Below are 18213 nucleotides of genomic sequence, written 5' to 3'. Positions count from 1 at the left end.
CGGAAAGGTTTTCTTCATTGGCCGCCCCCATGCCTGGAACCAATTACTCGCCCGCAACTCTCGGTCTGAGCGCGCTGTCATGTTGACATGAGGCGATTGAGATTAAGCTACTGGCCGGATTATTCAACTCCAGTATCGCAACTGCATGCTTTTCCGCTTTTACGCACGTTCTTAAATTTAATGGTGAAACCTGCGTCGACGGGCCCTCATTGTCCCATTGACAGCCACTGCCCTGTCTGAGTCAAGCTGCCAAACTTGATGGCGCAATTTTTCCATCGAGACGTTGTACACGTCGCGGTTGATTTCGCCGAGCCTACTTGACAAAAAATTGGACTATGGACACGACAAATATATTATTTGTGACGTGCGGGCGAGTTGCGAGGACTCTCCATAGCGCGAGCAGATTTACCCCTTCGCACGGCCGTTGAACTTTCAGCTGCAGGCAATGAGGGCCTGAAAGCAGCCCAAATCTACTCTGTACGGAGTAGGTCACCTGAGAAACCGTTGATTTTTTTTTAGCGAGATGCGTTCGATCCCCAGGACCAAAGACATCCAGCCCCCAACTGCTTCATGACGCACCCCTGTGGCTGCAGAACGCAACCGAGACCACACCCTCAATCCCCAATCTTTGGAATTTGGTTATGCGAATACCAAACACTTGCAAAAGATGAGCTCGTGGAGCTCGTCTCCGCAACACGTCAAAAAGGGCTCTGCGGGTGCTAACTTTGACTGCCCTTTTCCCCATAATTGTCAGTTTAAACTTTGCGACTCGACGTCCAATGGGCGTGCATCGTTAGGGTTTCCTCGCAAGGGCAAGACGTCAAACAAAGCTTTGACTCCAATCTCTGGCCAGGGCTTTTCTTGAAGTCTTGCCGCCCTGCTACCACGCCTAGGTGTGCGAGCAGGATATCGCTAAACTATCCCCGGGAGCTGCCCCAATGTCCCCGGTCTGTCTGTTTCTTACTCAACAGTAATAGAATGATAACGACAACCGCCCGAACACGCCATGACGTCGCGCAAGACATCCGAATACCGTATGATTAATCAACAAGTAGCAAATGTTGAGATATTTGCAGTCTCTCGACCGGTGCATTGACATGGCGAGACTCACAAGCATAATGATGGATGGCCCGTACGGTGTAACGGCTTTCTTGTCATTAATACGAGCATGCCAAGAGTGCAAGATGTGCTCAGAATTAAAAGACCTGGTCATACTGTATACCTCGTACGTACATTGCCGGTTCCCTCTCAAATAGCGTTCGTCTTTGCGGCCGAGGCCCCACGTATCAGTCGGCAACAAGGCACAGCATGGCATTGCGTAGGCTGGAACTGCCATGACCTGAGTTTGGAGCATCTTTGGCTGTAGTATGTCGATTCGCGGGTTTGACAACTTGTCTCTAGCAACAACAGTCTGCCAGCGTGTAACCTTGCCGTCTACTGCTCAGCAGCTCTTGTAATTAATGCTGAGCAGAGCCAAAAACCCGGTAGTAATAGCATGGATGGATTTGAAACAGCAACCGAAGCTCGCCTACCGTTCGACTCGCTAGGACCGGAAGTCAGCCGATGACGTGAGGGTTCTTTGCCGTCAAGTCACATCTAATAAAGCGCAGGTGTGATTTGTAGACTGAAGCCATATCCATGAGACACCGCTACAAGCAATGAATGCCCAGATCGTTACGCTAATCTTGCCTGTCACGCCTTGGGAAAAGATCAGATTCTAAAATGTCACAAATACTTGACGCGTCATATCGGCCGGATATGCCAGATTGCTTTCATGCAATGATTGACTTGACTTTGCTCCTCCTGTCACGTCCCACGTATACTGTCACCGTCCGCCAATCCGCTCCAGTAAGCGTCAGCTAGCTATACAGTAGAAGCCCTGTCAAAACCTTTGACGACTAACGGCATGAGAAATTAGCCGTGTGTGAGTGCCGAGGACTACTTGACATGACTAGGAGTAGTCGCCGAGCACCTTGGGCCCTGCTCTCTGGGCATGAGGATCGTCAACAATGCAGAAACCCCCATCATCTGTCGGTTAAAAGTAAAAGAGTCTAATCAATTTGAAATTCCGGGAGTTTGGCCAGGGCCAAGCAAAATCGAGTTACTTGAACAATCAAGGTACTGATAAGAAAGCCAAGACAGCCTCCAATGTCGGGGTGTTAGTGGAGCCTCTGAGCCTTTAACAATGAATCGTACTTGCTGCTCTGAATCGTCCTCGTTAGTCCACCGCGGCTCCGAAAGCCCTCACAGAGTTACAGTAATAGCGGCCCTGTCCAGAGGGCGTTGGTCTTCTCCCACACACACACACCCTGGGGCGCGCACGTCGATGCGAGTCCGGGTCTCAACGTGGATTTGGCTGTCATTAAGGCCGCACAGCTGGGCTCCATTCGCCAGTGATGAGCAACAGGAATGCATGCAGCCTTGAGCCCGCAGAATATGCAGGCGCAATGCAAGAGAGAGTGAGAGCTGGGATGACCGGCCCCCACAACCAAAAGTGCCGCTCGCTATCGAAACATGGCATGTTCACGCTATCACTGCTTGAAAAGCCACCCAAACACACCACCAGACGGGCTCCCTTCCGTCGGATTCCGCATTGGCATCCGAAAACAAAAAAAAAAGAAAACAACAACCCAAGGCGCTGCCACGACGAGAAGCAGGCTAGATCTTGAACTACCCCCCTCCCATCGCGCGCCCCAAACGAAGAAATGCTGAGACTCGTGCAGCGCAAAAGGTCATTGATGTGCTGCACGTTTAACAATGCTTGCTGATTAGGCGGAATGAACGGCGGGATCACCGCTCCGGTAAAGTTGCCTCTTTCAATTCTAAGCGATGTTGAGGTTGAACCCCCCCGGAGAGCCAATCCAGGGAACAAGGCGAACGTCCCCGTCAAACAAGGCAGAGCGGCTCGGGAAAATAGCCCGAAAGCATGTGAGAGTGAGCACATAGAGACACAAGTGACCAAAATTCCCACACGTCAAATCTGCATCTCGTATGGACGGGTAGATGGTAATCTTGCCGCAGGTTCAAGTCGTTAATATTGTGTAGCGTTATACTTAAGGTTTGCTTCCAACCCACGGCTCTCGGGGGCCCGCGCCCGTTCCTCTCCGTCTTAGCGGACCAAAAGCCCTGCTAGGCACGTTTCAATCTGCGCAGTCTACTAATAAGAAACAGGAAGATGACGCACGCTCTTTTGTGCCCTTGCCCAGTATTTCTGTCGCCCGACTTAGTTCGGGGGCCGAGGAGTGGCGCCACGTCTGCAAGTTGGGGCGTGGTGATCCAATGCATCCAATGTCCAACGCACTAAAATCAAACGGGACTCTGCCGTTGGCTTTTGAAACGCATATGAGCCGAGTCATCTCGAGATATACAAGCAGAATATTATTGACACCTGTGAATCGTGAACGTGGAGGAGAAGCCTGTAATGGCTCTATAATACTCCACGCCAACGTATAGTTTGACCGTCACGCCCATGGGTTTAGATGCCGTAAAGCCGGTGATCCCCTGTCAGACCCTCCCTTTCAAATCAAAAGACCACTTGATCATTAACTCTGATTCCCGCACAATGATGCATTGATGCCGTTCCGGTCGTTGGCGCAGTGTCGAGTGTCAAAGCCAATAGCATAAGCATACGTGCTACAACTGGGGCAGCCGGAAGAAGTAGGACTGTGCAAGTTGAACAGATAGAAAGACCAAGATTGAATTATCATCTTTACTGTCATGCATTCGCCGTCTTCCACAACTAGTGCCGCCTCCGTCCAACGTCCAAAAAATCAAAAGGTATATATGCGAAAAACCAGCTGCCTCTTTTGGCTGCCCAGCTTGATCAAATGCCATGTTTTCCGTAACCCCAGATTCCGTAATGTAACCATTGCCATACGCCAGAGCAGTTTATACTGTGCTCTTACAGAAAATCAGTGAAATGAAAACAGGCCCTAGAACATCAAATCATATCCATTGAGCATCGCTAACTCATCATTGACCAACAACACGCTTCAACATTTTGTAAATTGCGGAGATTTGTTGATTGTTAGCTTTTTGCAACCATACAAACGCGTCACACGTTTGAGTAGACTTAATCATGCTTGAGACCATTGACGCTGCGCATGCGGGGGCTAGCATCGTATGTGCTCTCGCGGTCGAGGCTCGATGCATCCATATCTGCACTCGCGATAGAAGCACCGTCAATACCAGTGCGACTGTGCATAGCATCAGTCTCGGCACGGGCATTGTTGATCATGGCAGGAAGTTGTCGTCGGCGGGCATTAATGAACCAGTTTGAAATCTGGTCTAGAGATGTGTTAGTAAGATACACGACGGACTGGGAATATAGAGTAGAGCGTACTCATCTGTAGGCCGGTCTGATGCATCAGCTGCTGCTTCTCGTCTTCGGTCGGATATGGATGCTGCAAATGAGCAATAAACCAAGAGCGTAGCTTGTCCGTGGTCTCTTTAGGAAGGTTGCCACGACGTTTACGCTGCTTGGTGTCTCCGCTAATGCCCATCATGCCCATCTCGTTGTAACGACCACCGTCATGCAGACCATAGCGAGATGGGGCAAAGGGCGAACGCTCCTCTAAGCGTGCCGGGGGTGTGGGCATGAAGTTGTATCGGTTGGCAGGGTCGCCGGGTCGAGAGCCAAATACTGGACTCCCGCTGCTGGATTGAGCCATATATTGAGCTTCTCGTCTTTGGCGAGCGGCGTGGTCTTCGGCGCCAAAATACCCTTCGCGTCGAAGGTCTAAACCAGGCGGCGGCGGCAAGCTGTGGATAGAAGGACGGTGCTCGCGGTGGTGGATTTCAGGAGAAGCAGACAAGGACGGCCTGTACTGAGCAGGCGTCTGACTTCTCCAGCTGTTATCGGAAGTAGGTGGGCGTCGTGAGATGGGAGAGGCGTTACTCGACCGAGGACGCTCGAGGCTGGGGTAGAGACGAGGAACCTGATGGGAGCGGCCTTCGTTGTCCAGCTCGTTGGAAATTCGCCTTCTCTTGCTACTTGGCGAATGGATGTATTCTAAAGCCGCCGCAGGGCCAGAACTTGTCCAACCTTGGGAATTATGATACTGGCGTCGGCGTCCTTGACGTTCCGGGTTTGTGGCTAGGTGAAGTTCCGGAAATGCCTATAGAGTATGGTATTAGTCCGGCGTATTATGCAGACATAGACGAACCAGATCCCTTTTACCTGTCGAATAGAGGGGAGGGCGACTGATCTCGACTCAGCCCTCGGTAGCGAGTAGTCGGGAGAGCGGGCCTCCCAACGCTCCCTTTGAAAGGCAGAGCTGGAAGTAAGAGGTGCAGCAATCATGGCCATGTTGGATGCTGTACTGGTGAATTGGGCAGGCTGTGGAATTCGAAGTTGCCGTGGTGAGCTATGGGCCATGACCAGGCAAATACAGTAATGATTCAGCCAGAGTGCCTGTCAAAAGAGACTGCAGGCCGAGGTGTGAGTAGGGGCGATGAGCTGGCTGCGAAGATGGTATGGAAATCTACCTTTGACAGGTATCAAGCATAAGCTGCATGAAAGAACAGATGATCCAGAAGAGGGATTTCGGAGCTGGGTAGTTAGAGAAACGGAGATTTCGCTATCGCCAAATTCAAACGGCCAAGGATGCGGTGTTGGGAGCGACGAGGTTGGAGCTTGGAGGAAGCAAACGCTGGGCGAAGTAGGCCCAGAGAGCGAACGGTTCGTATAATTGTGTTGACCAACTGTAACGAATAATGGGATAAGAAGCGTAAAAGCCAAGGACGAGAGGTATTAAGGAAAAGTGTCTTAACAGCACGCGTGAAGAAGGCATATTCAGATGGATGGCGACGATGGGCCAGGCCGGGTCTTTTGTATAAACGGGCTGATGGCAGCCGGGGGAAGCCAGGCAAGGCGTGGGCAGGCAAGGTACCCGCGTGCATTTAGTGGTCCTACAGTGGTTCTACAGTGGTCCTTTGGGGGTGTGCTTTTGACCTGCTTAAGCGGCAACAACACTGTAATGACAAGTTTACAGTGGATAAAGCCTGTTGATATAGGCTCTGATGGGGACTTGTCGGGGGCCTTTTGGGGGGTCGGTTGGGGGGTCAGTCGAAGGGGGGTGCTTACGGGCGGAGGCGGGGTGTGGTGAGCCCTGTTGGCCACTTCGTCGACTTGCATCCCTCATCCATCGACCAGCTCGCCGGCCTGGCTCATACACATACCTAGCACAACTGCTCTGCTCTGCTGATTCGAAGGGGGTGTGTGTCTTGTCTGCTGGGTCTGCTGGTACGACAGCGCACTGGTACCGGGAAAGAGGCAAGCAGGGGTAGGCGGGCGGGTGTGTGCCGACGACTTGCTCCTCAACAAGGCGGCGGGCCTCTCCTTCCAAGGGCCACGGCAGAAGGCCTCATGCTGGTCGACAACATCACGGCAGGGTGTGTCCAGAGCAAACTCGTAGACACAAGTCTCGTCGCGCGGTGCCCCGGGGGGGGGGCGGCGGATCAGAGTGACAGAGATGGAGCTAGATCAACCGAATGAGCGTATGGTTTGCCGATGGTCAGACTAGGTAATTGCACAGAGAGAGACCAACCAGTCCAGCCGATTAAGTCAAGCGCTGTGACGGTGCTGTCGACCTGTTTCCATCCCAACAACGACATCATACATGGCCGTTTTTACTCTTGTCACTCGAGATTACAAAAGACAAAGTTGGAAAAGATCAACCAAAAGACGACACCTCTAAATAACCCGTCGGGTACCAACATTGAGACCGCTGTCGAAACTCTGATCCCAGACTTTGCGGCAGACCCTGACCCGATGACTTGGGATTGACAAGCTACTCCAGGAGCAACTGCCATAGGTGACGAGGTAACAAAATAGATTCATGTTTAGATGTATAGGTAGTTCATGTGGTACACAGGAATCAAGCTTCATGTTGCTAACCAACCTTTGGCAGATGCAACCTGACGTCGCACGAGCATGGCACCGGCCACGATGCAGTCGCACCAGAGCACTTTATTCTTACCATTTCAGGTCTCGTGCCTCATGACGCACTGCAGTACGCACGCTCGTGTGTCTTTTGCACGGTGCAAAATTGCTGTGCTCAACTCTCGCCGTCTTGACCATATTTGTATAAGCGCGTCGTTTCAGCAGCAGTCTTGTTCTCGACGTCGACGGAAAGGAACCCGCAACAAGTTCCGCAAACCTCGCATGCACGTGTACTGTGTCGTGCTCCTATTATAGGCCCAACTTATTCGTATACGAGCATTGTGCGCCTAGAATGCAACACCCCGAGCTTCTGTACAGGTGATGACATGGGCTGTCATCACAACGCTTTCCATACTAACAGTTTTGTTGTTGCCGCCGATATGTCAGTCCCTGATGGCTTTAATCTTGACAAAATGACCAAGCGCTCTGGAGGATATTTGGAGATTGAGAAACAGGTATGCTGTTATATGAACCAACCCACTTGGCCCAGCGCTAGCAGTTGTCGACTTCGCGACCAAACCCTATTCACAGGCTGCCTCCGCCCGAGCGTGCCATGGCCCCAAAGGTGCCTGGTTACTTCGTTTCAATGTGTACCTGGCAAATCTGCGCACAATATCCACCAAGGGCAGTGCACTGGTGCGGGACCGACAGACTTCTCGATCTGCTGTTACAGAGTGGATGGAGTACTTACATCGACACAGGGCAACTCTGAATCGCCAATGTCGTTGCGCCGAGTTAGTCAGGGCTTACTGAATCATGTAAATTGCCTCGACACCTTTCCGGCCACCAGATACTCCGATTTCGGATCCAAATGGAAATACTCGCGAGAGCTTCCGCCGAAATGTGTAACTGTACGCCCCCCAGCCATCAGACTTTTTCAGTATCGCCCAAGACCTCAATTTACTCCTCCAAACTAGTGTCATCATCCGTGTGCCTGTGGCGCCGTAGACTTGCCTTTGGCGAGGCAAAAGCCAGCGGTGCTTCACTGGCCACGCTGACGGTGTCGCACTGCTTATACTCGTATGCCATGTACTATAAAAGGCGACAATCGTCTTTCAGCCCTTCTGGTTTACATGGCGGTCAACGATTTTTTCCCTAAATATGGCTACTGGTTCATTTAAAATTCAAAGCTGGAGCTGTTGTCCAGGTGTCACGGCTTGGGGGTGTAGCACTCTCCAGTGCGGCTATCATACGCCGTGTGCCACGCGATGCGATACGGCTGAGACCGACTTCTGCCGTCTATCGGGAAGCCAGTATCTGCCAAGTTCCATTACCCTTGGGACTGGCCATTGTTCCACAACATGCGCAGTTGCGCTGCAAAACCAAGCCCCTCTCTCCTGTCCGATTCGTCAAGCCCTACACACGGCGCTAAATCCTTCATCTAACTCGCAAAGACAGATGACAAAACTTGACAGAAAATCAGCACAATACACGTGCGGCTGCAGTTCATGTTTCTGTCTTGGGCAGTGCATGCGTGATGGTTCCCACCCCTTACCCTGCGACAGCTTTGCATCAAGTACATGATGCATAGAATCACGGGACTTTACTAGCAGCTTTTGGAAGAGTCAGTTATTGACTGAATATATGAAGAAAATCGAGAGAGCAAAAAGGATAACAAATCGTATTCTGACTGCTGATCCCCCTCTCCCTCATGCTTGCTTGACGAGGTTCGACCCACACGGCATCCACGCATGACAACTGCTTCCCCGAACAGCTGGCTCAACAAAGTCGCCCCGACCAGCTGCTGGTTTGATGCAATGCGTGACACGGCTCGATAATAACCGCCACACGACCAGCTGTCAACTCAACTTGGGCCGCTTCCGCGACACCCACCGACCCCGGTTGGCTTGGCATTTCGGCGTTCTGGGCCAAACCCAGCTCGTCATGCCACTTGGCTTCTTCTGTCTGCCAGATGATACATACTGAGTAGGTAGACAAATAGAGTCAAAGTTTGAGGCCGTGCCTGCACGCGGCCGTCAGTTGTCGGTACGCTAATGCCGCTATTAGTCCTGTCTCATCTAGGCTTCCAGATGTAGATGGCGCTGCCAAAAAGTGCCTGGTACTACTTCCAGCTGGTATCCAAACTTTGCCCTTTCGCAGGCTTTATCTTCTCAGGGCACGATGCTACTTAGATGGCTATTCAAATAGATAATTAGCCCAAAAAAGAGGGCAAGTTGGCCGGTCCTGTGTATGGCTGCCGACTGAGGCTAGCACTGTTCCAATGGCCTGTATTTTGGGTAGCCCCCGCCCCCCCGTACTTGCAGAACAAGATCCTGGCTCATAGTAGATATCGGCTGCACCATCGAAGGGGCTCGTGTTTCATGTTAGATTTTGCATTGTCGAAAACTATGGATCTGTGCCATTGATATTGACATGCGGGACTGGGGGGACCTTGTCATGTACGTATGCCGTCCCTTTGTTTAAGTCGGCAAGAAACCTTACTGATAGAAACGTACTGAGTGTGATGGGTAAGTCTTGTATGCCAGGCTGGTACCGACAAGGGGGGCGACGTACCTACAAGGGCGAAGATGTATTTCATCTGACCGGGGTTAATTTTTGCTGGGGAGAGAGTTACCTGACAGGCATACAAAACAAACGCACCACACCCAGTAGGCTGGTAGGCTCCCCTGAAAACTTCAGGCCTATGGAAACCCGCAGCCCCTCACCACCTTGTTCATGTTCCCAGTAGTGCCCAGCTGGCATGCCCCAGGGCTGTCGGCCACGTCGTCGCTGGAGGCGGTGGAGGCTGCCTGCTTGGCTGACGATCTCCCTCGCTTAGTTCCTTCTATTGGACGTCTGGACCTTTTTTGACAGGTCCTTTGCACCCCACCTTGTGGTGGAATCATCTCTGATTTGTTCGTCGTTTCCTTCTTCCTGGTTGCCGGCACCAGTTGCCGCCAGCTGATCACTCCGTTCCTCCTTAGTACGTGGCTCTGTCGTATTTTCGCAGAACGCTGTCGATTGATCTCTTGTTTCGCGTGCTACATCATTGTTGATTAGTTTAAAACCGACGATCCCAGTATGCAGACCAAACACAGCCTAGCGGGCGAATCGTAATCGGCAAACTCTTCCACTATGTAATTCGTCGCGAGAGTAGTCGGAATCATTGAGGATGAGATGATCATTTTGAGATAGGGTAGAAAGAACTGATTTGTGAGATACTGCGACCCTCCTGGCCTCGGGGACTTTTAACAGGTATTACGAAGTATCTGTGAGGCGGAAGATGGGCCCTGCGCCCTAGCAAATGATGCCATAGGGAAGTATCCACAGAATTATTTTATTCTCCAGGTATTGGATAATAGAAATGCAAAGAAATTGCAAACTACTAATTTCAACCTTGAAGACTTCAAAACTCGAGCAACTTGTAAATTGAAGTCTCATGTGACGTCTAGGTGAGAATGAGCTCAATACACATGATAACTCGCTGTGGTAGGGCGATGAGCCAGTCTTTTCACCATGATGAGGCCTCGAAATCGCGCGTACACGAGCATACGATATTCCAGGCTATTCGGACATGGATAGTGTGCCAGCAGCTTCCGCTTTACTGATAGTACGTGGGCCAGTCAAGTCGCATTGGCAGGCAGGGCTCTGGCTGTCTTGTTTGACGAGTACTGACGGCGCCAAAAAAGAGAACGTCGCGTCGTCGGAGGCACTAGTTAGGATCATCGGCAAGTTTGCAGTTTTTACAGGAGGGAGTGGCTGAATCAGCACCAGTAAGCGCCGCGGAGAAAGTCTGAACAATGTGAGCTGCCAAAAAGCCGCCTCTCCTGCTTCCACTATGATGCTTCATGACAAACTTGCAGCTGGGCGGATAAGTGACAAGGTACGCGTCCGCCGCCACCGCCGCAGCGGATAGGAGTAAAGACCCCAAACCTGGTGACAAGCCCGGCTAGTGCAGTGCTGACCAGTTTCCCAGATCGGACGCAGACCAGGATTGATGGCGGGCCTTTCATCAACGTGGGTGTAGCGTGGGAGCTGCTGCACGGCGCAGCCGAACTGGGGTGCTGGCCTTTGTTAATTCCACTCCCTTGATCAATGTAACAAAGAGCTGAAGAAGATGATCCCGGTTGCTGCCTTTATTCCTGGGCCCTGGCACATGCTATTGGAGGGCAATATTTCCCATTATCAGCATAAGACGCTGCTGATGGATTGCAGCTGTGCAAGGAGAGCTCACGGCCTTGTGTAGGAACAGCAATGAAACACCGAGGAGGGTAAGGGAGAAAAAGAAGCTACGGCCGTTGTCCATTGTCCGGTCTGCACGGGACACGCTGCAGTGAATGAGGCCTGTATTGCTGTACAGAGTCTGGATTGCTTGTCGTCGTCTCACTGCGAACTGCCAGGCATGTTTCAATCCCACGCAATACATAATTGCTTGGGAAAATGCTGGACAATGGGCGACAAAGGCAGTGTTGCGCGCGCCAGTGGTGCCACTATGCAATGGTGGTGATTGTTTCGGGGAGAAGGCCGGGATTGCGTAATAACTATTACAATCAAGATGAGAATCTTGTGCACAGAATCTTGACCCCCATTTTCCTGTTAAGAGTCGGTGTGTATTTTGTGTGCAAATGGCCCAGGGCCGTTCAGCTCCAGACACAGTTTCGCCACTTTTCCCGGGGAGGGGTGAGGTAATTGGTGGCTGGTGGAGATGACGGTCATCTATGGAGTATCGAATTGGGCATCAGTGACAGAGGGGGGGAGAAAGAGAAGGAGAAAAGGAAGAAAGAGAAGAAAATCTTTATTCAAAAATATACGGAAAACGAGACTTTCGAATGAAACAACGGCAGCTGCTGACCATTTTGGGATAGCGAGGCGGCCGCGGGTTGTCAGTTGTCATTACAGAGTACCTAACTTGCCAACCTAATCGTGGCGGCCAACTAATCTGCCTAGTTAGCGTGCATTTCACCTGTTCGGTGGCTAACTAGTTGTTGGTTGTGATGGAAGTCGCATCGGCCGAAGTCTGAGGTGACAGATTGGGGGCTCTCGTAGTGTCTTATGAACGAGTCTCGACTCGCGTCGGGACTGTCAATCTTGAAAGATCAAGAGGCTGTTTTGACCTGGCGCATGCCTTATTGACAAAATTAGCGATTTATCTTCTGCTGCGGTCCATATGTTGCCGAGACGACTCCTTTTCTGCGATTTGGCGTGGTGGCGTAGAAGGCAGGGGCCAGTGTTCTAGTCAATTACCAAGATTGGCTGGTCGGTCGGTCGAGGGAATGATGTACATATTGACAAGGAGTAATTGCCATGGTTTGTCATATTACCAGTATTACAAGCCCGGTCCATGCATTTCCAACCTCGGTTTATGACCGGTTTCTTCTATAATTACTTCGTACTTTCATACGCCAGGACCAGGTATTTCCACTGTCTCAAATCTTCTTTCAAGCGTTCTGGGTCGAACTCATTCTCAAGCACAGAAGTCGTAGAGCTGACAGCAGACACGCGCAAGCTGGCCTCATAGTCACGCCGTCGGCCCTTTGCTCAATGCCCTCCGTCCATGATCAGTACGGCGTACTGGTACGCTCTCTGTTCACGTAGAACAACGCAATGATGATACTCAGTAATCCAAGCATTTCGACAGGCAGTCCTGAGTTCAAGGCCACGTGGGGGACAAAACAGGGCCAGCCTAGCTGTCTATTCTCCTCCAATAATGAAGAGCGATCTGAATGGGGGGCATGGCCAGCCACAGCACGAACCAGCAATGTATAACGCCAGACTACTATTTAGCGGCCGAATAACGGCAAAGAGCGCCACGTTACCCCGTCCTCTGCAGTATTTTTTCTCTAATCCGTTAGGTACTCTGCACGGAGTACTGAAACTCCATCAACTACTGGTATTGATACAGGGCAATCGCTAACTAGTCACCAGCTACACAATGAAGTAACCTTGACACATAAGTTCCCAAAATTCCCCCAAACTGCTGTAGACTTGTGGCAGGCCCTAGACTTAAAAATGCTCAAATTACGCAGGAACGAGCCCACCAGCAACTTGCCAAGTAAATAGTGTGAATCACACAAAGTAGGGGATAACTGTATTAAGTCGCGACGGAGAGGCAAGCGAAGCGAGTCATGGAGACAATTGTTTTCGAGCGTGAATCGATTGATTGTAAGAACGTGCGCACGTCATCAGCACTACAAACAACATTCCCCGGGATAAGGATGAAAGACATACATTACCCGGGGTAGGAAGAAAGACTTGGCCTATCTGATGCACAGCCGTTAGGCGATTTTATCCGACCGACGGATTTCTGCGGCGATCAAGGACCAAATCCGAGGAGTGTCAGTCACTAAGCGGGCGAATCAAGCATGCCATCTTTATGAAGCTGCGACTGACTATTCGCGGCCCTCGACCATAGTTCAACCATAGTTCAACCAAGTAGGAGTAACACGGGCATTGATATCCAATTCTTTTTCCATCTCTTTACGGATGCTGGTAAGCATATCGAGGACGATCATGCGACGAGCTCCTCTCCTGGCAAGTACATAACAATATCGCCTCGGTAAGTACGTGTTCCCCGCTCAGAGGCAGCTGGAACGAAAGCCGAGTACTGGTATTCGGTGATGGGCTGCGGCTAGTGTGGGTGTATAATTATTAGTCTCAACCAATTGTTCCAACCACACTTCTCAGCCTTCTCGGGCCGCTGGTGGTCCTGCTATCTACCAAAGACACCACTGGACCAGGGTCAGGGTGTGAGTTCCGCTGACCATCGGAAGCATGCCTGGCATCCTGGCACTGGGCAGCAGACTGCAGTAGCCAATGCGCCCTGATGATAGCTGTCGGTCTGAGGAACTTTGCATGCAATTCATGCTTCTGTCTTGGAGGTAATATTAGTTCCTTTGTCAGCCGCAGTGGCGATGTAGCGGCACAGCCCTTGCCCCAGCCACCAGCCCTGGATTGTCAAATTGGTTGCTTGGTAGGCTGCCATTGACCCTTCCTTCCCTCTGCCAATGTGCCCAGCTCCCCAGCCAACCCTTTTTAAAAATAAAAATAAAAAATACATCGCCGCCCACCACCACCACCACCACCACCACAACCACAACCACCACCACAATCATACTGCTAGTTTTTAGATTCATTAAATATCAACCTAGCCTGAGAAATCGAATTCTCTTCACTGCAAATTTAGTTAGTGGCTTAAGCATAATGTCTCAATTTACTATTATTTTACTACTTTCTTACAGGTGTTATTAGTATAACTAGGTATTTAGGGGTTGCTGATAGCCCCTAGTAGACCACCGATTTTTCCCCCAGAGCCCCCTTTGCCGCGAAAAGCTCCACTAACAGGTTCTCACCTTCGATGAGATTAATCACTTGGTTGTCGACGTTTTGCGGGCTTGTTGCAGATCTGACGTGCCGCGCACCAAGATTTGCGACGGAGAGCTCAGGATTGGCTCTTTCACTCAGCCTCTGGCCATGATTTCAGGATGACACAAAAGCGGAATACTGCAACACAAACACACGACCACTCAGATGATCAAGAGACATGCCCAAGAAACCGGCTGTCGCTGTGGCTGTTGGCCACGACTGTTGCCTTGCTCTTGCCTCTTTCCAGAGACTTGGCGAGCAAACACGACAGCCACAACTTACCTGGGAGAGGCTGAGACATGTAGCTATCGATCACCACTTTCGTCGCAAGGCGCTGTTATCGAAAACGTCTGAGAGTCATCTGTACGGAAGATATCAGCGCCAATATTAGCTGCTCGCCGCCTACTCACCCTAATTCAAGATGCTTGCAAGTGGCGGCCTCGTGCGGATGATCCAGCCGCGCCAAGAATGTGTCAACAACCTGTCAGTCCTGTCACTACGAACGTGAGCACACAGGTCGTGGCGTCCCGTCACATTGTGGCCCTTGTTCACACTACGAGCTGACTGTGACATTACGGAGTGTATCTCATACCGACATCGATGCCACTTTTCGACCTTCTGAATATGGCAGTCCGGATACGGATTATATGACACATTGAAACTACACGCCCCTCCCTTCTCAGCCGTGCTGAGGCTCAAGGTTACATGCCGGCAGTGAGATCAACTGACATCGGCGAACAAGACCAGTCTGTCGGTTGACGCTACCGGAGATGAGGGAGCAAATACGTCAGAGTTACAGCGAAGCAGTGTTAAAAAGTTCTCCTCGGGGCTATTCGTGAACCAAGGGCTGGGAGACTACAGATGACCACGCCCACTCCTCGACATACAAGAGCCATGGACACCCTTGGCAGCCACCACCTAGCCCTGTGATACCCCTAACTCGTCATTTCGTCCAATGCAAGCTGTGAGGATATTTCTTCGGCTCAGCCAAGCAGAAAAAGCGGATCAGGAGAAACCAAATCCTACGCAAAGACAGAGAACACCACCGGAAAAATAAACCCCCAAAAGGCGTCATGTTCTTTTGTGCATTAATGTCTCGTCGGCCGAATCTGCATCACGTCTTAAGCTCCTGTCTCAGCCCAATGGCAGTGGAATCACAGACACCCTGTCTTGCATGTCATCTAGAAGCTTGACCCTGCGGCCCTGGGGTTGTCAATTATTGTCAAGTCATCAGCCTAGCCCAGTGCGACTTGGGGGCCAATTACCGAGGCCTCAATTCGCCGAGTCGTGCGTCTATACCTAGTCAACAGATCCAGTTCGTTGGGTTTGCATAATGGGTCGTTCTGATACCGCCCGAGTATGGCATCCACAGACGGGGTATATGGGGGAAATTGAAAAGGACGTGTAGATCCGACACCGCAAAGACAAACTCGCTTCGCCAGTTTTGAAACAGCGCACTGCCCTGGGCGCGTGGGGTCAACCCAACTCTATTTCTCTGACAAGCCGATCCAGCCCTGGAGCCCTGTGCTGGCAACTGGGCAATGACAATAATGATTACGGCCCTGCTACTTTTATTGGTGCCCATGTTGCGAATTCACAGCATTGGCGTCACCCGTCTCCACGCTGGCGCCAGAGCAAGGGACGAAGTGCGGTGGCGTCCCTCATGCACCTATGACATCTGCACTTTGAATGTGCCGTTGCAGGTCTCTAAATACAGCGCCGTTATTTTTTTTACCCTTCCAGGCTGGAAATCGTATGCAGCATTACGACGGTCATCAAAGTTGGGTGTGGGCTGGATGCATGTAAGCCACCACGCTATCAGACGACCCAGCTTTCGGCGTCTCTTCCTAATGCGAAGCCTGGCATGCGCAATCTATTTGACGTTTATTAGCCCGCAGGGCTTCCTTTATTAGACACCCTTCTTCTTCGGGTTCTTTTGTGTGAGAAGGCGCCTGCATGCCGCCACTGCGTCTCTGTTACATGCGCTTGGCCTGACAAGCTGAAGCTAGACAATGCTGCTGTACAGGAGGGATATAAAAAGAAAACGACAAGACAGAGGCCTGGATATTGTCTTTTTCCTTGACGTCGGCCGGCAATTTTTCATAGCGGGAAAGCAAATGACCCGACGTAGCGAATAACATCTTTGCTGCAACTGTGGTGCCCGGGCGGGCCGGGCGGGCGAGAACACTGGGCGTTATTCCGAGAGCACAAATAGTTAAATTTTGGAGTGTAGAAACGGGCCGGCTGGCCGGGCACATCGCCAGAGGGTTACTGGTCTGTGGCCTCTTTCTTGCTGCGAGGCGAAGCGAAGAGAGGCCGCTGTAATAGTTAGTTGCATGCACTATGTGGACTTTTGTATGTGCCTTGCTTGACCTGTGGTGGCTCGCGGAGAGTCAGCGCTGAGACATGGGAGGGAAAAGGAAGCTGGAGGGCTTGATAAACTTGCGCATCTCGCAGCTACACACACACCCTTCTCTCGGCCAACTATTTCCAAATCTGTCAACATTGTGGACCAGCGAGAGACAAGCTGTCAATGGGCATGAGGTTTGAACTTTCAACAAAACTGGCGACCTACCCAGCCGGGCTTGGGATCGCACCATGGCGCACCCAACCGATGCGTGCGCTAGTCAGTTTAGTTCCACCGCGCATCAATACATAAATTGCACCTCCCTTTTCTGTATCTCTTTGTTGGAGACGGCTGGTTCCGCCATGTCGAACTTCGTAACGTGAACCAGAGCGAAGAAGGGCTGCTGGGTTAAAACGACAAAAGAACTGGTGGAGGAACCATAGTTAGAGGCACCACCAGCATTGATCTGGTCATGACTCGTTGCAGCGTCTCCTCCTTCCCCTTGGGGCCGCTATACATCTATTACATGTCAACTTGAATTCATGATGGAGCAATAGATGGAACTGATTGATGATCATTACGATAGGTATTATTTGAACCCGTCGATTGGCATTATCCACTTGCCAAAGCATCCCTTTGTTTTCAGCTGCCATTCATGATTCCCCCTTCCCCCACTACGACCCTTGACGATACCCATCTCGATATTAATAGTCCGAAGGCAACAACAGGTAGGTCACTTGTTATATTTCATCTAGTAACCAGTCCGGCCGACTGTTGGTAGTTTGCGAGAATTTGTTGTGTTGATGTATGTGTGTGTGTGTGTGTGTGAGAGAGTGCTGCTAGACCCTCTCACAACAGAGTTCAGCCGTAACAGGCTGCGATAACTTGGAGAAAATAAAGAGAAAGTAAAGGCTTCCTCGAATGCCCAAAGCAAAACGAGATTAATATCGCCATAATCACTCTTCTTTCGGGGACTGTGCTAGCATGAAGCCCGACTATTCTGCGGCAGCGGTCTCGCGACCTGATTACCTGCTCGGATTAGCATGCCGCTTTATGCGTGCCTCTTCAGATTCTTCACCAAATAAGCTACTACTTCGGTCCATTGCGGCGTGACCGTATCTGGCGAAGTCCGGCTTCATGACTGTCGGGAACGTCTTCATACACCCAAAGACGCATATCAGAGGCGCGCAGCACCCGGATCTCTCCCGTATGACTCTACCACACATTCCTAATGTGGTCACAGATACACAAAACCACCATTTACCACGGCCTCTGAGAAGTGATAAAAATTCTCAAATATTCTATCTGCCATAGCACTAGCTTTGCCATCGATCTGCGTTTGTCATTTCGAATGTGCTGCTCCTCCCGTGCATACCGCCTTTTACCCCCATATCACAAGCAATGCACATCGAAGACTCTCAGCCAGCCACAAGAGCAGAAAATGGCACTAAAATTGAGGCAGAGCAAAAAGTGTTGGGGACTAGCTATGCTGTGATCTGTTCTGCTGTACATGGGCCGAAAAGGTGCGCGTCGGATAGACTTAGACCTGTGCAAAGGCGCACCTTGCTGGAGACAGATGGCCACCTTGTCCTCAAACTTGCACAGGATCTGCCATAGTGTC

General features: G+C 51.1%; 2 protein-coding genes across 2 annotated transcripts; both read right to left on the bottom strand.

Annotated features, from left to right (window-relative positions):
- Positions 1–4072: 4072 nt before the first annotated feature.
- On the bottom strand, positions 4073–5308 carry BBA_02288 (homeobox domain-containing protein; the record flags this gene model as incomplete). The annotated part of the gene is made up of 3 exons (XM_008597385.1): positions 4073–4287; positions 4343–5117; positions 5180–5308. The coding sequence occupies 3 exons, from the start codon at positions 5306–5308 to the stop codon at positions 4073–4075; spliced, it is 1119 nt and encodes a 372-aa protein (XP_008595607.1).
- Positions 5309–9718: 4410 nt separating this feature from the next.
- Positions 9719–10068, bottom strand: BBA_02287 (uncharacterized protein; the record flags this gene model as incomplete). Its single annotated transcript, XM_008597384.1, has 2 exons — positions 9719–9924; positions 9978–10068. 2 exons carry the CDS (start codon positions 10066–10068, stop codon positions 9719–9721), a joined length of 297 nt encoding a protein of 98 aa, XP_008595606.1.
- Positions 10069–18213: the final 8145 nt, after the last annotated feature.

The sequence above is a fragment of the Beauveria bassiana genome (assembly GCF_000280675.1).
Source record: "Beauveria bassiana ARSEF 2860 unplaced genomic scaffold BBA_S00004, whole genome shotgun sequence".
NCBI lineage: Eukaryota > Fungi > Ascomycota > Sordariomycetes > Hypocreales > Cordycipitaceae > Beauveria > Beauveria bassiana.
The sequence above is the reverse complement of the archived record's forward strand: the minus strand, read 5'-3'. Positions and strand labels throughout refer to the sequence as shown.